This window comes from Octopus sinensis, linkage group LG27 (assembly GCF_006345805.1).
Source record: "Octopus sinensis linkage group LG27, ASM634580v1, whole genome shotgun sequence".
NCBI classification, from domain to species: Eukaryota; Metazoa; Mollusca; class Cephalopoda; order Octopoda; family Octopodidae; genus Octopus; species Octopus sinensis.
In genome coordinates, this window is record NC_043023.1 from 10,374,532 (window position 1) to 10,398,953 (window position 24,422).

Genomic DNA, 24,422 nt, shown 5'->3' on the forward strand with positions numbered 1-24,422 from the left:
TTCTGCAAGTCTTTGCATGGGAATTCTTATGATTATGCAAAAAAAAGGGCGATTTAGCTGTTATTTTTAGCAATCCCACGACCACCTGATACATTCTTAGTTTCTTTGTCACCCTGACATGTATTGATTTTTGACAAGACTTCCGCCCATCCCTGCCATAAACCACCCTTAAAAAAATTTTCGTCACTACCCCCCACTTTTCGGGGAATACGAATCTGCAAAACAATTGGCAAAAATCAACATTTCTAAATCCCCCCCCCCCCCATTTCCTTCGTTTTTAACCTTTTTCACAATTTTTTTTTCAAAATATGCAAAACAATACGGAGATTATAATTCTGAAAAAATTTTCCAAAAATCGTTGTAAAATTTTTTTTAAGAATTTTTTTTTTTTCTAAGTATGCGGAAAAATACGGACATCATGATTCGGACAAAAATTTCAAAACATTTCTGTACTTACGGGTACGCTTTTAGGGTTACGGTTAGGGTTTTAGGGTTAGGGTTAGGGTTTTAGGGTTAGGGTGTTAGGGTTTAGGGTTAGGGTTTTAGGGTTAGGTTAGGGTTTAGGGTTAGGGTTTTAGGGTTTAGGGTTAGGGTTTTAGGGTTAGGGTTTTAGGGTTGGGTTTTAGGGTTAGTGTTGGGGAAAAAAGTCAAAATTGAAGATGTTGGTGGGGAAAGGCAGGGAAATTTTTCCCAATGTCGAACCTCCATATCCGAAAACAGGGATTTTTGGCAAAAATAATTACTAAAATAAAAAAATTAGGGAGAAAATGGGGGGACGGGCATAAGTCTTTCCAGATTTTTTGGCAGATTTTTCTCCCTATAATTATTTAATGGAATGATCATGCCCCGCCAAGGGTGGTCCAGCGCTGGGATTCAAGCAATAAAGTCTGACTGATTTTTAAAAAACTTTGAAAAACAGTAGATTTATTGGGTGGGGTAAGCGATGTTGGGGGGACAAACACAGACACACAAACACACACACACACATATATATATACATATATACGACGGGCTTCTTTCAGTTTCCGTCTACCAAATCCACTCACAAGGCTTTGGTCGGCCCGAGGCTATAGTAGAAGACACTTGCTCAAGGTGCCACGCAGTGGGACTGAACCCGGAACTTTTACTCCTTTACTTGTTTCAGTCATTTGACTGAGGCCATGCTGGAGCACAGCCTTTAATCGACCCCGGTTTATGGTGTAGGGAATCAACTGTTCAAAGGTGGTTTGCAAAATTTAAAGCTGGAGGTGCAGGAGTGGCTGTGTGGTAAGTAGCTTGTTTACCAACCACATGGTTCCAGTTCAGTCCCACTGCATGGCACCTTGGGCAAGTGTCTTCTACTATAGCCTCAGGCCGACCAAAGCCTTGTGAGTGGATTTGGTAGACGGAAACTGAAAGAAGCCTGTCGTATATAGGCAAAGGAGTGGCTGTGTGGTAAGTAGCTTGTTTACCAACCACATGGTTCCGGATTCAGTCCCACTGCGTGGCACCTTGGGCAAGTGTCTTCTACTATAGCCTCAGGCCGACCAAAGCCTTGTGAGTGGATTTGGTAGACGGAAACTGAAAGAAGCCTGTCGTATATAGGCAAAGGAGTGGCTGTGTGGTAAGTAGCTTGTTTACCAACCACAAGTCTGACTGATTTTTAAAAAATTGAAAAAACAGTAGAACTAATAGGATTTATTGGGTGGGGTAAACAATTTTTTTTTTCTAATTTCTCATAATCGTATAAATACCCATGTGTAGAACATAAATTCACAAAAGTTTTCTGAAAACTCCAGAAACCTTTTCAAAAAATTAAGTGAGACTTATAAGGAGTACTTAAAGCAGAACTTTTCGCCAATTTCAGAAAATGGGATAGAATAAAAATAAGAGGGGAATTAATGTTTTTGTTTATTTGTTAGTTTTTTTTTTGGGGGGGGGATGTCGTGACAAGTTTGAGTTATTTTTTAGGGCGTTGTGCAAAAAAAAAAATAAAAGTGGGTGAGATATTCTGAAAATCATTAATTACCCAAAACTGAATAAATAATTTTTTTTTTTAATTTTTTAAAATTAAAAAAAAAAAAAACTTACTCGTATTTCAGAAAATGGGATAGAATAAAAATAAGAGGGAGGGGAATTAGTGTTTTTGTTTATTTGGGGAGGGAGGAGGGGGGAGGGGGGTCGTGAAAAGTTTGAGTTATTTTTTAGGGCGTTGTGCAAAAAAAAAGTAAAAGTGATTGAGATATTCTGAAACTCCGTCAAATCATTAATTACCCACAGCTGAATAAATAATTTAATTTTTTTTCTTTTTTAATTAAAAAAAAAAAACTTACTCGTATTCCTCTACAATTTTCTCATCTCTGTTTTTCATCGCCAATGTTTCTCTACTCGTGTTAACTCTTTCATTTCCTGGTTTAATTTGGTTCAAACGTAACTCAAGATTTCACAAAAGATATTAAAAAACCTGACTAGGAGTTAAACGAAACGTAGAAACATCCAGTAGTTGTTACCTGGGTTTCCCCGACCCTATTTGTATTTACTTTTATATTTCCTTTCGAGAAATAAGTTGAAAAATGAATAAATATTATTTGTTCTTCAAAGAAAATCAGAAAAAGTTCATATGTGAGAACACCAAATTGTATTTTACGGTCCGACATTGTGCCAAGTCTATCAAATATAGAAGATATAAAAAAAATATTTACACAACTCCGAGTATAAAAACAATGTTTGTTTTTATACTTAAGATAATTTTTTTGTATTTAAATACTACTTTCATACACCACATCACGCAGTTTACGATGTACGGAGGAAAAATTGCATTCCGCTTGTCGTATTTCCGAGTCGACATTTCTAGATTTCTATTGTCAATTTGTGACCTGGTTGGATGGGCATTTAGCGTAATTAATACGGCAACTTTAATACGGTTTGTGCAGCAATAACAGGTAAGATATATATTATATATCATTTCGTAAAAGTAAGGTGAACATCGGCAATTGTAAACCTTTTGATGTTGCTGATCAAAGATCGATATTAATTGCGTTGTCCTGCACTGATTGTCTGAAGTTGGTAATTAAACGGATTTAATTAATTACAAAGCAAATTAACAATATATTTATTATTCTAGATCGTTCTCTGAACTACCATCCATGATTGTATCGTAATCTCTTAATGAACAGACAATAATAAAACAGTAAACACTTTCCATTGTTACACCATCAAAACATTAATTATTATTTAATTATTTGGATATTAATTAATATAGACAAGGTGTCGTCGAAAATCCCGGTTCCCTCGTTACATATCGCTCTTTGACATTCCATATATGCCCAACAGTAGTGAATTATAGTTAATACAACAGGTACTCGTGAAAATATATTGAAGGAAAATATATTTAAAATAAAACTACACACAAATAATATTATTACGATCGTTAGAACATGGTAGTAATCTTGTAGAATGGAGTCGGAAATTATCTTGGGGGTAGGGCCTTGAAGAATTTTTAGTCGAATGAATAGACCTCGCTACTTTTTCTTTTTTTTTTTTTTTATGCTGGTATTTATACTATCGGTTTTCTTTTGCCGAACCGTTAAGTTACGGGGATGTAAACACACCATCTCCAGTTGTCAAGCGGTGGTTGGGGGACAAACAAAGACATGATAGATGGATGGACGGACAGACAGACAGACAGACAGACAGATAGATAGATAGATAGATAGATAGATAGATAGATAGATAGGTAAATAGATAGATAGGTAAATAGATAGATAGGTAAATAGATAGATAGATAGATGGAAAGATAGATAGATAGGTAGATAGATAGATAAAGATATAGATAGATAGATATAGATAGATAGGTAGATAGATAGATAGACAGACAGATATAGATAGATAGATAGATAGATAGGTAGGTAAATAGATAGACAGATAGATAGATAGACAGATAGATAGACAGATAGATAGATAGACAGATAGATAGATAGATAGACAGATAGATAGATAGAAAGAAACACACACCGGACTTCTTTCGGTTTCTGTCGTTCAAATCCATTTACAAGGCTTTTGGTCGACCTGGGGCTATAGTAGAAGACATTTACTAAAGGTGCCGTGCAGCGAGACTGAACCTGGAACCAAGTGATTGGGAAGCAAGCATCTTACAACACAGCCACTCCTCCAAAATCCGTAATTTCTTCAGATTTGGGCGGAATTCTACTTTAAGCACGCCTTATAACAACTCTCTTTTACTCTTTTACTTGTTTCAGTCATTTGACTGCGGCCATGCTGGAGCACCGCCTTTAATCGAGCAACTCGACCCCGGGACTTATTCTTTTGTTAGCCCAGTACTTATTCCATCGGTCTCTTTTGCCGAACCGCTAAGTGACGGGGACGTAAACACACCAGCATCGGTTGTCAAGCAATGCTAGAGGGACAAACACAGACACACAAACACACACACACATACATATATACGACAGGCTTCTTTCAGTTTCCATCTACCAAATCCACTCACAAGGCATTGGTCGGCCCGGGGCTATAGTAGAAGACACTTGCCCAAGATGCCACGCAGTGGGATTGAACCCGGAACCATGTGGTTGGTTAGCAAGCTACTTACCACACAGCCACTCATAACTTTTTTTTTTTTATTTTTGGAATTTTCTGAAATTTTTTCTGAATTTGTGTGCTACTCACAGGAACTGTTACTTTTTTTTTTTTAAATTAGAAAAACTTTAATTTTTTTTCTTTGAATATCGTAAAAATGTTTTTTTTTACTGTTTTCATACTCCTGTGAAGGATCTTTTCGTTTTGAACGGCAGTTTTTTCTAGGTGTGTCATATGAAATTGTCACCCATAATTATGACCCTAGTATCGATCCATTGCATTTCAATCTGTCTTAGGGTTAGGGTTAGGGGTGGGAGAAGGATATCTTTTTTTCTTCACAAATGTAAATAAACCCAATCTGTTTCTTAAACGAGTGACATATTCATACGGCACAGAATGTTTTCACCTCAATAGACGTCATTGATTGGTTGAAATTGCAGAAACTGAAGAAAAACAACAACAAATATCTTACAAACTATAGAATTTTCTCAATAAAGCCAAGAGAAAAAGATGTTTTATAAACACATTCTACCAGTATACGAAGTTTAAAAGTGTTTAGTTTCGTGGAAATTATTTTTAAAAAACTGCCGTTCAAACCGAAAAGATTCCCTGTGAATCCTCTCGCGAGTAAAATACAAATTCGTGAAAAAATTTCTGAAATTTCCAAAACATAGAAAAAGTAAGGAGGTGTTTATCTGATGTGCTTAAATCAGAATTCTGCCCAAATTTCTCTTATTTTAAACGCCGGAGGTTATGGTTATGCATAACAATATTGTTACGAGTTTTAGCTTCTAAATAATTACTGTAACCTCGAAGGTTTCACATACTTATATAATTTCCACAAATTATTTACAGCTTAAAAGTGAATCTTAGATCTTTTCCTTTTGAACGGCAGACAATTTCTAGTTAACTAAACACTTTAAAACTCCGTATACTGGTAGAATGTGTCAAAATAAAACATTTTTTCTCTTGGCTTTCTTGAGAAAATTGTAATTTGTTAGTTTAACGTAGTTTAATTTTTCGAATTTTAACCAATCCTATGCTCTCTTTTGAGCTAAAATCATTTGCTTCGTCTAAAACTGAGACAACATCCTGTAACTAACCCTCACCCTCCCCCTAACCCTAACCCTAAATTTTTTTTTTCTTAATTGTTAAATTAATTTTATTGTTACGCGTATAAAAAAAACTAAAGAAATGGAATTTAATTAATTTAACAATTAAGAAAAAAAAAGTTAGGGTTAGGGGGGAGGTTTAGGGTTAGTTACAGGATGTTGTCTCAGTTTTAGACGCAGCAAATGATTTTAGTTGAATGGAGGTAATCGATTGGTTAAAATTGCCGAAATGCTTGGATTTTCAGACAAAATATCTTACAAACTATAGAATTTTCTCAATAAAGCCAAGAGAAAAAGATGTTTTATAAACACATTCTACCAGTATACGAAGTTTAAAAGTGTTTAGTTACATGGAAATTATTTTAAAAAACTGCCGTTCAAACCGAAAGGATCCCAATCTGTTTCTTAAACGAGGGACATATTCATACGGCACAGAATGTTTTCACCTCAATAGACGTCATTGATTGGTTGAAATTGCAGAAACTGAAGAAAAACAACAACAAATATCTTACAAACTATAGAATTTTCTCAATAAAGCCAAGAGAAAAAGATGTTTTATATACACATTCTACCAGTATACGAAGTTTAAAAGTGTTTAGTTACGTGGAAATTATTTTAAAAAACTGCCGGTCAAACCGAAAAGATCCCAAATATCTTACAAACCATAGAATTTTCTCAATAAAGCCAAGAGAAAAAGATGTTTTATAAACACATTCTACCAGTATACGAAGTTTAAAAGTGTTTAGTTACGTGGAAATTATTTTAAAAAACTGCCGGTCAAACCGAAAAGATCCCAAATATCTTACAAACTATAGAATTTTCTCAATAAAGCCAAGAGAAAAAGATGTTTTATAAACACATTCTACCAGTATACAAAGTTTAAAAGTGTTTAGTTACGTGGAAATTATTTTAAAAAACTGCCGGTCAAACCGAAAAGATCCCAAATATCTTACAAACTATAGAATTTTCTCAATAAAGCCAAGAGAAAAAGATGTTTTATAAACACATTCTACCAGTATACAAAGTTTAAAAGTGTTTAGTTACGTGGAAATTATTTTTAAAAACTGCCGTTCAAACCGAACTGATCCCAAATATCTTACAAACCATAGAATTTTCGGTTTGACCAAGAGAAAAAAATGTTTTATTTTGACACATTCTACCAGTATACGAAGTTTAAAAGTGTTTAGTTACGTGGAAATTATTTTAAAAAACTGCCGTTCAAACCGAAAAGATCCCAAATATCTTACAAACTATAGAATTTTCTCAATAAAGCCAAGAGAAAAAGATGTTTTATAAACACATTCTACCAGTATACGAAGTTTAAAAGTGTTTAGTTACCTAGAAATTGTGTTGACATCCGCAGTTCAAAAGGAAAAGATCCTGTATCTTTATTAAATGTTCATCAACAACGTTTCCAGATGTAAACAGTGAATCGGTGTTATGCCTTTTTACCAAACTTCAAAAGAAATTGTCTCATTGTTAGATTCAAGGTTTTCAAAGGTTTTATTCACTTTATTCTCTGACATAAGCATCCATCTTTGACACTAAATTCGTATCTCATCAAAATTAAGCCGACTTTAAAGCTGCAGACACAAAGATACAATATATGTATGTCTTAGGCCCCCTAAAACTTAGGGCAGTGCTTTTCAAACTTTTTGCTGGAGCAGAACCCCAAAGAAACATTCCACTGGCTCGAGGAACCCCTGTGCAATAATTTAATTGTCTTATGCACAGGAGACTTAAAAATTACTGCCGATTTTAGCAGTTTTGTAACTTCTTGCGGAACCCGTGCACTGTACTGGTGGAACCCTAAGGTTCCGTGGAACCCTGGTTGAAAAACCACTGACTTAGGGTATCACAAGCAACACTCATTCTAATATATATGTATATATATATATATATATGTATGTATATATGTATATATATATATATATATATATATATATATATATATATATAATAATAATAAATATTAGGGAATGAATCCAAAATTACAGGGAAAAATCAGATTTAGGGTTAAATCCAATTTTATAGTAAAATATTATATAATATAATTCGAGACAAAACCACTATTTAAAACCAAACAAGGAAAGACTTAATCAATACATAAAATTTTACTATAAATTAAATAAACCGCCACTACAATTGTTTCATGTCTGCTACCGACAATCTTCAGGTGGATTTTCGATCTTCTAATCAGTATCAAATTTTGATACTGATTAGAAGATCGAAAATCCACCTGAAGATTGTCGGTAGCAGACATGAAACAATTATAGTGGCGGTTGATTTAATTTATAGTAAAATTTTATGTATTGATTAAGTCTTTCCTTGTTTGGTTTTAAAATAGTGGTTTTGTCTCGAATTATATTATATATATATATATATATATATATATATATGTATGTTTGTATATATATATATACTTTATAATTACGGTTCAGCAACGATTTGCTTCATCACATACCGAAGTTTAGAAATAGCAGTCAAAAAACCTTAGCTATTCCTTCTACTTTAAAAGGGACCCAGAAAAACCAAAGTACTTGAAAACAATCCACGCAGGCAAAAGGTAAAAATATCAAGTACTTTGGTTTTTCTGGGAGTCCCTTTTTAAAGTAGAAGAAATAGCTAAGGTTTTTTGACTGCTATTTCTAAACTTCTGTATGTGGTAAAGCAAATCTTTGCTGAACCCTAATTATAAAGTATTACTTAAGCTTCCCATGAAATGGTCTTTTTCATGCCGAATTCTACTTGGTGAAATTACTGATTACTTCTTAATTAATTAATTTTACCCGTTGTTATTATACATATATATATATATAATATATATATATATATATATATATATATATATATATATGTGTGTGTGTGTGTGTGTGTGTGTGTGTGTATGTATATATATGTGTGTATATTTCTTTTATCTTTTACGGGTTTCACCAGAGGCTAGCATGGAAAGCAGACATTAAATGATGATGATGATGACGACATATCACATCGTCATCAGAAGCTGGAAGGCTTCATCAGGCCCAGTCAGATCTGGCAGTGTTTCTACAGCTGGATGCCCTTCCTAACGCCAACCACTCCGTGAGTGTAGTGGGTGCTTTTTACGTGCCACCCGCACAGGTGCCAGACAGAGCTGGCAAACGGCCACGAACGGATGGTGCTTTTACGTGTCACCAGCACGGGGGCCAGGCGAGGCTGGCAACGGACACGAACGGATGGTGCTTTTACATGCCACCAACACGGGGGCCAGCCAGGGCTGGCAAACGGCCATGAAACGGATGGTGCTTTTACGTGTCACCGGCACGGGGGCCAGGCGAGGCTGGCAACGGACACGAACGGATGGTGCTTTTACGTGCCACCGACATAATGTATATATTTCTTTATTGCCCACAGGAGGCTAAACATAGAGGGGACAAACAAGGACAGACAAAGGGATTAAGTCGATTATATCGATCCCAGTGTGTAACTGGTACTTATTTAATCAACCCCGAAAGGATGAAAGGCAAAGTCGACCTCGGCAGAATTTGAACTCAGAATGTAGCAGCAGACAAAATACCGCTAAGCATTTCGCCCGGCTTGCTAACGATTTTGCCACCTTCTCGAGCCACCCCTGGCTCATAAGGGCCGGTTTCCTGGTTTCCTTGGCATATAGGTTCCCCACCTGGACGGGACGCCAGTCCATTGCATGTGAGCTGCAAGATGCAGGAGGAAAGAGTGAAAGAAAGTTTTGGCGAAAGAGTCAGCAGAAGTTTTGCCATTACCTTCTGCTGGAGCCACGTGGAGCTTAGGTGTTTCGCTCATAAACACACACATCGCCCGGTCTGAGATTCGAACCTGCGATCCCTCGACCGCGAGTCCGCTGCTCTAACCACTAGGCCATGTGCCTCCACACATCATAATGTATGGATTTATCATCACAATGACAGCAGTGTTTATTACAATATGCATACATCTGCAAAAACTGAAGGAAACACAAAGTCCAATTATTCCAGTAAAGCGTTAGTATCTATTGGTTTTCTCTATAAAAATGTAAAATTTCCATTGTTCTACCTTTACTTTGTGAGTATCCTCTATATCTCACGTTCTCGTTTCTCTATTATCATTTCAGAATATCAGAAACAGCGAAGAACCGTTCACTTCTGATACATCATCAATATTTATCATTTTTGAAAGATTGAAGGAATTTATTGCACAGAACAGAAATAATTCTGTTTATATGAATCCATGGTGACTTCCGGATAAATATTTCTTTAGAACTCAGATAAATATCAATGTTTGTTTTTTTCGCTGCCTAAAAAGGTGTATAAACTGATTTTGCGTTCAAATTTCTATTTTTCCATTGCATACCCATAAAATTATCAACCATCGTACAAACAATAACTCTGAGCACCTTTTCAAACTCCACCCGTCTAACACCCGTGGACATATTTACAAAGTCAGAAAACAGCACAGCTCCCATGACTTCAGGAAACATTTTTTCACGCTGAGAGTTGTTGAAGCATGGAACAAACTGCCAGCATCAGTTGTTAGTTGTCGGAGCAATGTATCCTTCAAAACTTCCATGCTTCCTGAGATTCGCCAACACTCCACCTGATTTTCTCCCCTCCATACACACGCAAACATGTATCTGACTCATACACTGTTCGTTTTCCAGACATTTCTACACTACTGCATGTACTTTATATGCACTTTCTGACAAGTTGTGGTGCACCTGAGCACTGTATACAATAATTTCATTATATCTACAAGATTATTTCACAAACTTCTTAAAAGTGGAAAAATTTACTGAAGTGTTTGTAGCATCTTCAATGAACTTTTTGTTCACCATTGATGAAAATATAACAGCAGTAATATTTACTAGGAATAAACGAATAAAAACAAAAAGAAAATCGCCTGTATATTGTGGTAAGGAAAAGAAAAATGATGGAAAATGAGTTAAGTGAGAAGATGGTTACACATGGAACACCAGCTGAAAAGATTGTCTTTTCTGATGATTTAAAGAATGTGAAAAGCAAAAAGTCATATCATTGTGATACCTGTGGTAAATCATTCTCTCAGAATAGCAAACTAACTAAACATAAATCTATTCATACAGGAGAAAAACCATATCATTGCGATGTCTGTGATAAATCATTTTCACAAAAAGACTATTTAACCACTCACCTGCGTATTCACACAGGTGAGAAGCCGTATCAGTGTGACATCTGTGATAAGTCGTTCTCCCAAAGTGTTCACTTAACTAAACACAAACGCATTCATACAGGGGAAAAGCCATATTTCTGTGAAGTCTGTTGTAAATCATTTGCTGAGAATGGTACCTTAACCAGACATAAACGTATTCACACAGGGGAAAGGCCATACGAATGTGATATCTGTAATAAATCATTTACTCAAAAGGATAACCTAACCACTCACCAACGCATTCATACAGGTGAAAAACCGTATTGTTGTGATGTCTGCGGTGAATCATTCTCACAAAACGTACACTTAACTAAACACAAAACCATTCATACAGGAGGGAAACTTTATTTCTGTGATATTTGTGATAAATCGTTCACTGAAAAAAGTTCCTTAAAACGACACATCCGCATTCATACAGGTGATAAACCATATCATTGTGATATCTGTTTTAGATCGTTCTCCGAGAATCATACCTTGACTATTCACAAACGCAGCCATACAGGAGAAAAGCCATATCATTGTGACAGTTGTGGTAAATCGTTCTCGGACACTGGTCATTTAGCTCGGCATGTACGGATTCATACCGGGGACAAACCGCATCACTGCGATATCTGTGGAAAATCATTCTCGGAAAATGGAGATTTAACGAGACACATCCGGATTCATACAGGTGAGAAACCGTATCAGTGTGACGTTTGTAGTAAATCATTCTCTCATGGACATGCCTTGACCACTCACAAACGCACTCATACAGGAGAGAAACCATATCACTGCGATGTCTGCGGTAAATCCTTCTCTGAAACTGGTCACTTGAGTAGACACAAACGCATTCATTCAGGACTGAAACTACATCACTGTGATATCTGTGGTAAATCTTTCTCCGAAATAAGTCATTTAACTGAACATATTGCTATTCATACAGGACAGTAACAATATCGAAATATGGGGTCAAAATACATACATATTTCTTTTTCTCTACTACCCACAAGGGGCTAAACATAGAGGGGACAAACAAGGACAGACAAACGGATTAAGTGAATTACATCGACCCCAGTGCATAACTGGTACTTATTTAATCGACCCTGAAAGGATGAAAGCCAAAGTCGACCTCAGCAGAATTTGAAACCAGAACATAAAGACAGACGAAATACCTATTTCCTTACTACCCACAAGGGGCTAAACAGAGAGGGGACAAACAAGGACAGACAAATGGATTAAGTCGATTACATCGACTCCAGTGCGTAACTGGTACTTATTTAATCGATCCCGAAAGGATGAAAGCCAAAGTCGACCTCAGCGGAATTTGAACCCAGAACGTAAAGACAGACGAAATACCTATTTCTTTACTACCCACAAGGAACTAAACAGGGAGGGGACAAACAAGGACAGACAAACGGATTAAGTCGATTACATCGACCCTAGTGCGTAACTGGTACTTATTTAATCGACCCCGAAAGGATGAAAGCCAAAGTCGACCTCAGCGGAATTTGAACCCAGAACGTAAAGACAGACGAAATACCTATTTCTTTACTACCCACAAGGAACTAAACAGGGAGGGGACAAACAAGGACAGACAAACGGATTAAGTCGATTACATCGACCCTAGTGCGTAACTGGTACTTATTTAATCGACCCTGAAAGGATGAAAGCCAAAGTCGACCTCAGCGGAATTTGAACCCAGAACGTAAAGACAGACGAAATACCTATTTCTTTACTGCTCACAAGGAGCTAAACAGGGAGGGGACAAACAAGGACAGACAAACGGATTAAGTCGATTACATCGACCCTAGTGCGTAACTGGTACTTATTTAATCGACCCTGAAAGGATGAAAGCCAAAGTCGACCTCAGCGGAATTTGAACCCAGAACGTAAAGACAGACGAAATACCTATTTCTTTACTACCCACAAGGAACTAAACAGGGAGGGGACAAACAAGGACAGACAAACGGATTAAGTCGATTACATCGACCCTAGTGCGTAACTGGTACTTATTTAATCGACCCTGAAAGGATGAAAGCCAAAGTCGACCTCAGCGGAATTTGAACCCAGAACGTAAAGACAGACGAAATACCTATTTCTTTACTACCCACAAGGAACTAAACAGGGAGGGGACAGACAAGGACAGACAAACGGATTAAGTCGATTACATCGACCCTAGTGCGTAACTGGTACTTATTTAATCGACCCTGAAAGGATGAAAGCCAAAGTCGACCTCAGCGGAATTTGAACCCAGAACGTAAAGACAGACGAAATACCTATTTCTTTACTGCTCACAAGGAGCTAAACAGAGAGGGGACAAACAAAGACAGACAAATGGATTAAGTCGATTACATCGACCCTAGTGCGTAACTGGTACATATTTAATCGACCCCGAAAGGATGAAAGGCAAAGTCAACCTCTGCAGAATTTGAACTCAGATCGTAACGGCAGACGAAATACCATTATGTGGCCTCCAGCCTTACCAGCTCCTGTCAAACTGTCCAACCCATGCCAGCATGGAAAGTAATCATTAAATGATGTTGATGATGATTTTGTTCATTAAAGTGTTTCCTTTTACTCATTAGTGAAAGCATGTGGCTTAGTGGTTCAGATATTCAGCTCACAACCATAAGGCCATGAGTTCGGTTCCTGGTGGTTTACTGTGGCCTTGAGCAAGACACTTTGTCACATTGTTCCAGTTCACTCAGCTGACAAAAGTGAGTGGTACCTGTAATTCAAAAGGGCCAACCTTATCCCCTCCTGCGTCACACTGGATCTCCCTGAGAACTACATTAAGTATATGCATGTCTGAGGAATACTCAGCCACTTACAAATTAATTTCATGAGCAAGTGATTTCATGTTCCAGTGGTTGCCGGAATGCCAGCTCAGTCATAGCAGTGATTCCCAAAGTGGGTGGTACTGCCCCTAAGGGGGCAGTGGAAATATCTTTGAGGTATTGAAGAAAAGTGGGGCAATATTAAAGTGTCCAAAAGGGAGCAATGGATGTAACAAAATAAAAACCCTAAAATAATGGTTTAACTCTCTTTTTACTCTTTTACCCTTTTACTTGTTTCAGTCATTTGACTGCGGCCATGCTGGAGCACCGCCTTTTTAATCGAGCAACTCAACCTCGGGACTTATTCTTTTGTAAGCCCAGTACTTATTCTGTCGGTCTTTTTTGCCGAACTGCTAAGTAACGGGGACATAAACACATCAGCATCGGTTGTCAAGCAATGCTAGGGGGACAAACACAGACACACAAACACACACACGCATATATATATATACATATATACGATGGGCTTCTTTCAGTTTCCGTCTACCAAATCCACTCACAAGGCTTTGGTCAGCTCGAGGCTATAGTAGAAGACACTTGCCCAAGGTGCCACGCAGTGGGACTGAACCTGGAACCATGTGGTTGGTAAACAAGCTACTTACCACACAGCCACTCACTGGGTTAAATTTTGCAAATTCTCATTAAGAGTACCCTGCATGAGAAAAGTACCCCTATTTAGATCGATGTTGACAGGAGTGGCTGTTTGGTAAGTAGTTTGCTTACCAACCACATGGTTCCAGGTTCAGTCCCACTGCGTGGCATCTTGGGCAAGTGTCTTCTGCTATAGCCTCAGGCCAACCAATGCCTGGTGAGTGGATTTGGTAGACGGAAACTGAAAGAAGCCCATCATATATAGGCGCAGGAGTGGCTGTGTGGTAAGTAGCTTGCTTACCAACCACATGGTTCCGGGTTCAGTCCCACTGCGTGGCACATTGGGCAAGTGTCTTCTACTATAGCCTCAGGCCAACCAATGCCTGGTGAGTGGATTTGGTAGATGGAAACTGAAAGAAGCCTGTCGTATATATGTATGTATATATATATATATATATATATATATGTATGTATGTGTGTGTATATGTTTGTGTTTCTGTGTTTGTCCCTCTAGTATTGCTTGACAACCGTCACTTAGCGGTTCAGCAAAACAGACCGATAGAATAAGTACTAGGCTTACAAAGAATAAGTCCCGGGGTCGATTTGCTCGACTAAAGGCGGTGCTCCAGCAGGGCCGCAGTCAAATGACTGAAACAAGTGAAAGAGAGAGACATCGGGACAGAGAGGTCAGATATATATACCCCATAGGCCTTTTAGCTTTTTAATTTTTTGGTTCATAGCTCACTTTGCAATCCTGTAGTTTGGGTTCAAATCCACTGCACAACACATTGGGGAAGTGTCTTCTACAACTTAAAACCATCCAATGTCTTGTGAATGATTTTGTTAGATGTGTGTGTGTCTATATATAAAAAGCACCAACCGATCGTGGCCGCTGCCAGCCCCCCCTGGCACCTGTGCCGGTGGTACGTAAAAAGCACCCACTACACTCACGGAGTGGTTGGCATTAGGAAGGGCATCCAGCTGTAGAAACACTGCCAGATCAGACTGGAGCCTGGTGCAGCCTCCTGGCTTCCCAGACCCCGGTCGAACCGTCCAACCCATGCTAGCATGGAAAACGGACGTTAAACGATGATGATGATATATATATTGCTTGTTCCTTCTCATAAGGGCCGGTTTCCTTGGCGTATAGGTTCCCCACCTGAACGAGACGCTGGTCCATCGCAGCTGAGCTGCAAGATGGAAGAGGAAAGAGTGAGAGAAAGTTGTGGCAAAAGAGTCAGCAGAAGTTCACCATTACCTTCTGGCAGAGATACGTGGAGCTTAGGTGTTTCGCTCATAAACATACACATCGCCCGGTCTGAGATTCAAACCCTCGATCCCTCAACTGTGAGTCCGCTGCCCTAACCACTAGGCCTGTACGTATATATATATATGTGTGTGTGTATATATATATATATATATATATATATATATATATATATATATATACATATATATATATATATATATATATATATATATATATATATATATATATAAAGATATATATATAAAGATATATATATCTTTATATATATATATAAAGATATATTTAAAATTAAGAATAAAATCTTTATAAGAAATTATCAGTAGTTAGCGTAAAAAACCTCATAAGAGAAAAAATCTGTAAATTTTTCCACTTTGAAAATATTTATTTATATTATATAGAGGGTACTATTATTCATAGGTACCGCACGCTAGGAGGGACTTTTGCAGTCAAAACTACTAAAATAAACAAATTGCATTCGGTACAATTTGTTTATTTTAGTAGTAATATATAAAGATATATATATATATATCTTTATATATATATGTGTGTGTGTGTATATAATATATATGTGTATGTATATTCATATTTATGTATATATATATATATTTGTATGTATGTATTCTGTGTGTATATATATATACATATATATATATATATATATATATTGTTGTATTTTGAGATGGTCATTTTTTTTGCTCGTTTTTGTTTTTGCCTAATAAATGCATGCACTCTATATTCGTTCTTCACTCTTTTATTACTGCTCTTATTTCAACTCGTGTTAATTGTCCGGAAATCTTTCATCACACATCTGTGACCTCTTCGGTGACACTTTCTGTCCTCGTGTGTGCTCCTGCTCTGCGTAATCTATTCTCTCTGAGAATCCTGAAATATAAGAATGTCTATTTCAACACAAGGTTTCACATCAGGAATCTTGCAACACGATTCAAACTCCACCTGTCTAACACCCGTGGACATATTTACAAAGTCAGAAAACAGCACAGCTCCCATGACTTTCGGAAACATTTTTTCACGCTGAGAGTTGCTGAAGCATGGAACAAACTGCCGGCATCAGTTGTTAGTTGTTGGAGTACTGCATCCTTCAAAACTTCCATGCTTTCTGGGATTCGCCAACACAACACCTGATTTTCTCCTCTCCATACACACACAAGCATGTATCTGACTCATACATTGTTCGCTTTCCAGACATTTTTACATTACTGCATGTACTTTATATGCACTTAGTGACAAGTTGTGGTGCACCTGAGCACTGTATACAATAATTTCATTATTATTATTATTATATAATGTGTATATACATATATATATTTATAATAAGTTAGGTACAAAAAATTCAGGGTGAATACTTGATAACTGTAAGCACCTGTATATGCCAGCTAGTGGTGTAGGTGATAGGATAAATTTATCAACAGAAAAACAGGATGCAAAGGATTTTGCGGTACATATGTTTCTGGCTTTATTGGACAATTTATTTCAATGCATAATTGATATAACATGTAGGTCAACATCCTTCTTCTGCCGCGTTCAATTACCACACCAAAACATGTATTACATTATAGCAGGTTAACAATTACCACACCAAAGACATGTATTACATTATAGCAGGTTAACCTGCTATAATGTAATACATGTTTTGGTGTGGTAATTGTACGCGGCTGAAGAAGGCTGTTGACCTACATGTTATATCAATTATGCATTGATATAAATTGTTCAATAAAGCCAGAAACATATGTACCGCAAAATCCTTTGCATCCTGTTTTTCTTTTGATATATTTACAATAAATGTAAGTGGCATAATGAGTGGGTATATATTTATAAAAAAAGAAGTTTGAAAACGCCACTATGTAAGATAAATTTTAATTTTCTTAGAGATTTTACATGTTTCAGTTCTTCTTGAAAAAACGAACCTTATCAAAAATATTTTTAAAAGTCAGGTATAATAAAAATGTTCATAATTGTTTCTTACTGATCTCAACAGAGTCCACGTGGTGGTGTTTTGTTGGGGGGGGGGGCATAATGGTTGTCTCGTGCGTTGACTAGATTTGTTGGCTGTAATTGTGGAAATGACCAGCAGCCGAAATAGCAGTAGTAGCAGTGACTGTCAGTCATAGTAGTAGTGACCAAACTTCTTTTTTATAAATACATACATATATATATACTCTTTTACTTGTTTCAGTCATTTGACTGCAGCCATGCTGGAGCACCGCCTTTAATCGAGCAACTCGACCCCAGGACTTATTCTTTTGTAAGCCCAGTACTTATTCTATCGGTCTCTTTTGCCGAACCGCTAAGTAACGGGGACATAAACACACCAGCATCAGTTGTCAAGCAATGCTAGGGCGACAAACACAGACACACACATATATATACATATATACGACAGGCTTCTTTCAGTTTCCGTCTACCAAATCCACTCACAAGGCTTTGGTCGACCCGAGGCTATAGTAGAAGACACTTGCCCAAGGTGCCACGCTGTGGGACTGAACCTGGGATCATGTGGTTGATAAACAAGCTACTTACCACACAGCCACTCCTACGCCTATATATATATATATATATATATATATATATATATATATATATACTTCTTTCAGTTTCCATTTACCAAATCCACTCACAAGGCTTTGGTCGACCCGAGGCTATAGTAGAAGACACTTGCCCAAGGTGCCACGCAGTGGGACTGAACCCGGAACCATGTGGTTGGTAAACAAGCTACTTACCACATAGCCACTCGTGTATGTATATATTTGTATGTATTATATACATGTCTAGATGTCTAGTTTTGTAATTTTCTTATTTTATAAACACCAGTATAGGAACAAGGCTCATACAGCCATAAGCTGCAAATTTCTGTCTCACCATAGCGCAAGCACAACCAGCAACAGAACATATGAGAAGGGGTAACAACACAATTGATTCCATCACTTCAGGGTCAAAGAGTCCAGAAGCTGGCTACCCGCATGGTTCTTGGTCTCAAGCATTTGTCTTATGAAGAAAGGCTGAAGACGCTCGACCTTTATTCTCTCGAAAAACGACGACACCGTGGTGATCTCATTCTTGCTCACAACATCATAAGCGGAAAGTGTAACCTCTCGAAAGAGCTGTTCTTCACTCCTGCTTCAGAGCGTCGGCTGCGGGTCACTCCGAAAAGCTCTATCTGCGACGATTTCATCTCAATCGAAGGAGAGGGGCTTTCTCCATCCGGGTTGCGGATCCGTGGAATAAGCTGCCGGACAAGATAGTGAAGATGCCAACGACTGCTCGGTTCAAAGTCTCTCTTGACCACAAATGGCCTGGACTCTTTGCATGAACACCCTCCCTGTACATAACTCCATGTCCCCCTACACGGCCTTGCTTTTTGCTTTTTGAGCCAAAAAATTAACTTAACTTAACTATATTTTTTCTTTATTTCTTTTTGTATTGGGTTTGAACCCTTTGCCTAAAGGAAATTTTGAGACGGGTAGTCGCCCATACAATAACAAATGCTGCACGTTCAATATTTGACCAGTTAGATTCTGCAGGTGTTAATTTTCTTGACACAACACGACCATTTTGTGAAAGTATTGTTGCAACACAGTTCATTGAGGTATCTATTGTCAGCTCAGTAGGTAACTGAGTGTGGAGGCGCAATGGCCCAGTGGTAAGGGCAGGGGACTCGCGGTCTTAGGATCGCAGTTTCGATACCCAAACCGAGCATTGTGAGTGTTTATTGAGCGAAAACACCTAAAGCTCCAGCAGGGGCTGGTAGTGAACCCTGCTGTACTCTTTCATCGCAACTTTCTTTCTTACTTCCTGTTTCTGTTGTACCTGTATTTCTGAAGGGCCAGCCTTGTCACACTCTGTGTCACGCTGAATCTCCTCGAGAACTACATTAAGGGTACATGTGTCTGTGGAGTGCTCAGCCACTTGTACCTTAATTTCACTAGCAGGCTGTTCCGTTGATCGGATCAACTGGAACCCTCGTCGTCGTAACCAACGGAGCGCCATCAGGAAACTGAGGATCAAATGGCTGCAACACTGGTTCTTTGCATAGCTTATCTCTATAATGCTGAAGTTGTCTGCGTGCGTGTGGCAGGTTTGGTAGCTTTCAACTAACACTATCTCCTCCAAGACTCTGCAGCGCACGTTGACCAAAATTGAGAGTATGATAGAAGAAGGTTTGCTCTTCCTTCCGTAGAAGAAAAAATTCAAATCAGACCATGTTAACACCAAAAATTATTTACATCAAAAAGTTGCTTTTTTTCTATGGAAATCCCTATTTTTTACGATTTTTTGACTGCTATGTCACCATTTTTCTGTGTATTTCAACCAGAAAAATGTTCACTTAAAGAGAATAACAAGCTACATAATGCAAAATTTTTACTTTTCAAAAATTCCAATTCTAAAGGGTCCAAACAAACCCGATGATCTAGCTGTATCTGAGACCGTGGGGAGCTTGTCCTCCTTGTCAACTCGTTAAGATAGTGCTTTTGTTGGCTATTGAGTTGTTTTGACTCCTATTTCTAGCAATACTGGTACTGATTAGTGCCTTATACATATACATATATATATATATATACATATATATATCACACATAATATACATTGTGCAAGCGATGTTATTATTGAACTAAGAAAGACAACTCTTGTTATGCCCTTCGCGTTGCGTTGAATTAATTATCTCGATAATTAAAGTCTGCATTGCTAATTAGACTGCTCTTGCTTTAAAATATAATATAATGTAATGTAAATTATTCAGCAATTTCGTCAAAGTAGTTATTTGATAATAGACGTCTGGAGATTAATGGTTTTACAAGATGCCATTGGAAGCGGAAGTGACGTCAGAGGATAATGAAAGTCTGTGGATCAAGAAATTGTCTTTTTGGCCGTTGGAGACGCGAGTTCGATCCTCCTCCCCGGCGGCCACCGTAACCTGAGTTTCTCTGCTTGTTTGAGTTGAGAACTGCTGCTATACCTTTTCTTCGTCTTCTTTGTGATCGCTCCAACACAACCCGGGTAAGTCTGATATTTACGTTAAAACAACGGCTAATTTCCTATTTGACGTTGTTTTTGGTTTCACTTTCATTTCGTTTCGATCAGCTTCTCTCGTAGACACCCTTCTACTCTTTCATTCTGAGTCTCAACGAAATACCTACAGATCAGCAGATAATCGATGAAAGCCATTCAATCACGACGATAGTTCGATCTTTCTCAGTTTCGGCGCCGTGGATTGTTGAAGAATTCTCAAATGTGCCCAGGGCGAAACTCAATTCAAAATAAGTCGAACATTTCCCCTCACTTCTTCTTACTCGCTGTTCGTATTGTGTTCCACTTATAATTATGAAACGTTTTAATGAAATATACTTCTTGGATCGATATGATTTTACGAACGTCAAATAAGAAATTACCAAACAACGACCTCATCACATATAAAACAGAAGTGACCACATACAAACGATGTGCTGGACTCACAGAATATCGGCAAAATTCCTCAGTTATGATGTTTTCTTGTTTATAAAATATAATATAAAACGGTCATTCAGTCAATTTAATTAGTTTGCTTTGTAATCGCCCCTTGTTTAGCCCCTTGTGGGTAGTAAAGAAATGGGTATATGTCCCGTAAGTAGCTTTGTTTACATTTCTGAAGATAACAGAAACCCTTTTCTCCTAACCCTAACCCCCCATATATATATATAAAAAAAAACAACACTTTCTTGAAATGTATCCGGTACTTCCGTGTCGTATACCGAAGATACGCCACATGCTGGACTTCGTATTCCCAAGATCCTTCAAACATTCCTCATGTACATCGCACCTATTACTCCCTTTCATCATCAGAGATGCCCATATTGTCAGCCACTAACAATATTTCTGCTTCAGCAGCTCAGCAATGAATCTGGGGTCAAGGGTCAAGATAGAGGGGGCGAGGCTTCTATGATAAAATGTGTTGGATGGAGGGTAGGAGAGAAACTATGATGACTAAAAATTGTGAAGGGTACAGGGGTGAATGCAGTGCATGGAATGAAAGTAGGGAGGAAGAGCAGAAAAGATGATGACTAGATGTTTTACAGCTACTTTCCATACATCCCTCATGTCTTACAATGTTTTGTTTTTTCTTCTCTAATTTCAGGTTATTGGTAACATTGGCACCGAAGAATGTTTTTTACATCACCAATATTTAATCATCTTTTAACCCTTTAGCGTTCAGATTATTCTATCAAACATAATACCTATTGATTCCCATTGATTTGAATTAATCGTGCATTATCTCATATCTTCAAGATCTTGATGGTGTAATTACTTAATGTAGAATAGCATTGTAGGGTAGGTGTGAGAGCCTGGATCTGGTCAGTTTGAACATAAAACAGATTAACTATTTTGGCCGGATATGGTCGGTTTAAATACTAAAGGGTTAAAGACTAAAAGAATATATACACCAGTGGTTTTCAACCCTTTAAAAAAATTTTTTTTTATGGGTGCCTTTGATGACTATTCTTTTCTGGTGAACCAATATAGCCTTTTGATGTTTAGAAACCACTTTTGTAGTTCCTTCCTTCAAAATCCCTATTTTGTTCCTCACCCATTAACTTGTGGAGGTTGAACCATGTAAAACGTTAGAGAAAGAAACTTAACTGTTTCTTGCCATAAATACATTTAAGAAATTTTTTTTTTTCATGAATCCTTAAAATACTACCATAGATCCCCAATTTACTGTTTTGCTTGTGTAGGCCCCCTTTGATTTCTATTCTATTCTGGTGGACCCCTATAGCCATTTATTGTTTAAAAACTTGTTTTCTAGAAAACTTCTTTCAAAATTCCTGTTTTGTTTCCCACACACGAACTTGTGTAGATTGAACTCTGTAAAACTTTTTTTCTTACAATAAATACATCTGAAGAAATATTTTTTCATGGACTCTTAAGTTACCACTGTGGATCCCTAATTTACTATATTGCTTGCGTGGATCCCTAAAAGTCTTACAAGAACCCCTGTTGAGAACCACCAATATACACAGAACATATATAACACTGTTTTGAGATTATTAGCAACGTTTCTCTACTTCACTGCTTGGAAAGATCACAAGATGATTTTTTTGCCTTCTCAATAAATTTGCATTATAAAGGAGTTTGCCAAATGTTCAGATAGAATATCATCATCATCATCATCATCGTTTAACGTCCGCTTTCCGTGCTAGCATGGGTTGGACGATTTGACTGAGGGCTGGTGAACCAGATAGCTGCACCAGGCTTCAATCTTGATCTGGCAGAGTTTCTACAGCTGGATGCCCTTCCTAACGCCAACCACTGTGAGAGTGTAGTGGGTGCTTTTGTGATGAAGGTATAGTAACAGAAATATATTTATTCATTGGCTGTCAACTATAAAATAAGGAGAGAAATAAGCATTTGTAAATTGTGGTCAAGAAATAATAGTTATGGAAAATGAATTGTGTGAGAAGAAAGGTGAATTTGATACACAATCTAAAAAGATCGACTCTCCTGGTGGTATAAGGAAAGGAAGAAGTCAAATATACCAGTGTGATATCTGTGAGAAGATATTTTCTCAAAAGTGTAACCTCACGATACACAGACGTACTCATACAGGAGACAAACCATATCACTGTGAGATGTGTGGTAACTCGTTCTCTCACAAGGGTAACTTAACATCTCACAAACGTATTCATACTGGAGAAAAGCCATATCAGTGTGATATCTGTGGTAAATCCTTCTCTCAAAAAGGTCACCTAATCACTCACCAGCTCATTCATACAGACGAAAAACCATATCACTGTGATATCTGTGGTAAATCATATTCTCGTGAAATTACCTTAATAAGACACAACCGTATTCACACAGGAGAGAAACCATATCATTGTGATGTCTGTGGTAAATCATTCTCACAAAAAGGCCACCTACTTACTCACCAACGGATTCACACAGAAGGAAAACCATTTCACTGTGACATCTGTGGTAAATCATTCTCTCGTGAAATTAACTTGACTCGGCACAAACGTATTCATACAGGTGAGAGGCCATTTCAGTGTGATGTCTGTGGTAAATCCTTCTCTGAATGTGGTGTGTTAACTTTACATGTACGTAGTCATACGGGAGAGAAACCATATCGCTGTGATACCTGTGGAAAGTCATTCTCTGGAGCAAGTACCTTAACAAAACACAAACTCACTCACAGAGGAGAGAAACCGTTTCTCTGTTACATCTGTGGTAAATCATTCTCTCAAAAGATTCACTTAACAACACATGAAGGTGTTCATTCAGAAAAGTAACTGTATCAATGTTAAAAATAAATTCGTATTAAATAAAGTCTTCCATGTTTGTCATTCAAACTCTCTCTTTCTCTCTTTTACTTGTTTCAGTCATTTGACTGCGGCCATGCTGGAGCACCGCCTTTGGTCGAGCAACTCGACCCCGGGACTTATTCTTATATAAGCCCAGTACTTATTCTATCGGTCTCTTTTGCCGAACCGCTAAGTGACGGGGACGTAAACACACCAGCATCGATTGTCAAGCAATGCTAGGGGGACAAACACATACATATATATATACACATATAAACGACAGGCTTCTTTCAGTTTCCGTCTACCAAATCCACTCACAAGGCATTGGCGGCTCGGGGCTATAGCAGAAGACACTTGCCCAAGATGCCACACAGTGGGACTGAACCCGGAGCCATGTGGTTGGTTAGCAAGCTACTTACCACACAGCCACTTATATTCCATTTTTGCTGGTGTTTACAATGTACTTAATTTTATGATAAAATGTATTAAAACCTTTTCCTGTGTCTAATGCTGCCATATTATGGATAGGTGTGGTTGGTGAAGGAGCTGGATGAATGTCTGTCTGTTTGTCACAGTAATCAGTACTAGA

The 24,422-nt window shown here is 37.7% G+C and overlaps 3 protein-coding genes across 5 annotated transcripts in view; all 3 read left to right on the top strand.

The window, feature by feature from the left end:
- Positions 1-24,422, top strand: part of LOC118768190 (zinc finger protein 665-like) — a 360,963-nt gene that overhangs the window by 322,291 nt on the left and 14,250 nt on the right. The window lies entirely within an intron of this gene.
- On the top strand, positions 10,424-14,600 carry LOC115224975 (zinc finger protein OZF-like). Of its 2 annotated transcripts, none has more exons than XM_036514254.1 (2): positions 10,424-11,827; positions 14,545-14,600. In XM_036514254.1, exon 1 carries the CDS (start codon positions 10,608-10,610, stop codon positions 11,796-11,798), a length of 1,191 nt encoding a protein of 396 aa, XP_036370147.1. In that variant the 5' UTR covers positions 10,424-10,607; the 3' UTR covers positions 11,799-11,827; positions 14,545-14,600. The 2 variants fall into 2 exon arrangements, with proteins under 2 accessions (XP_036370147.1, XP_036370148.1); XM_036514255.1 differs by lacking the exon at positions 14,545-14,600 and adding an exon at positions 14,148-14,215.
- LOC115224976 (zinc finger protein 239-like) lies at positions 21,900-23,858 on the top strand. Of its 2 annotated transcripts, none has more exons than XM_036514275.1 (2): positions 21,900-22,795; positions 22,968-23,858. In XM_036514275.1, the coding sequence occupies exon 2, from the start codon at positions 22,973-22,975 to the stop codon at positions 23,819-23,821; it is 849 nt and encodes a 282-aa protein (XP_036370168.1). In that variant the 5' UTR covers positions 21,900-22,795; positions 22,968-22,972; the 3' UTR covers positions 23,822-23,858. The 2 variants fall into 2 exon arrangements, with proteins under 2 accessions (XP_036370168.1, XP_036370167.1); XM_036514274.1 differs by having other exon boundaries at positions 21,900-22,693; positions 22,870-23,858.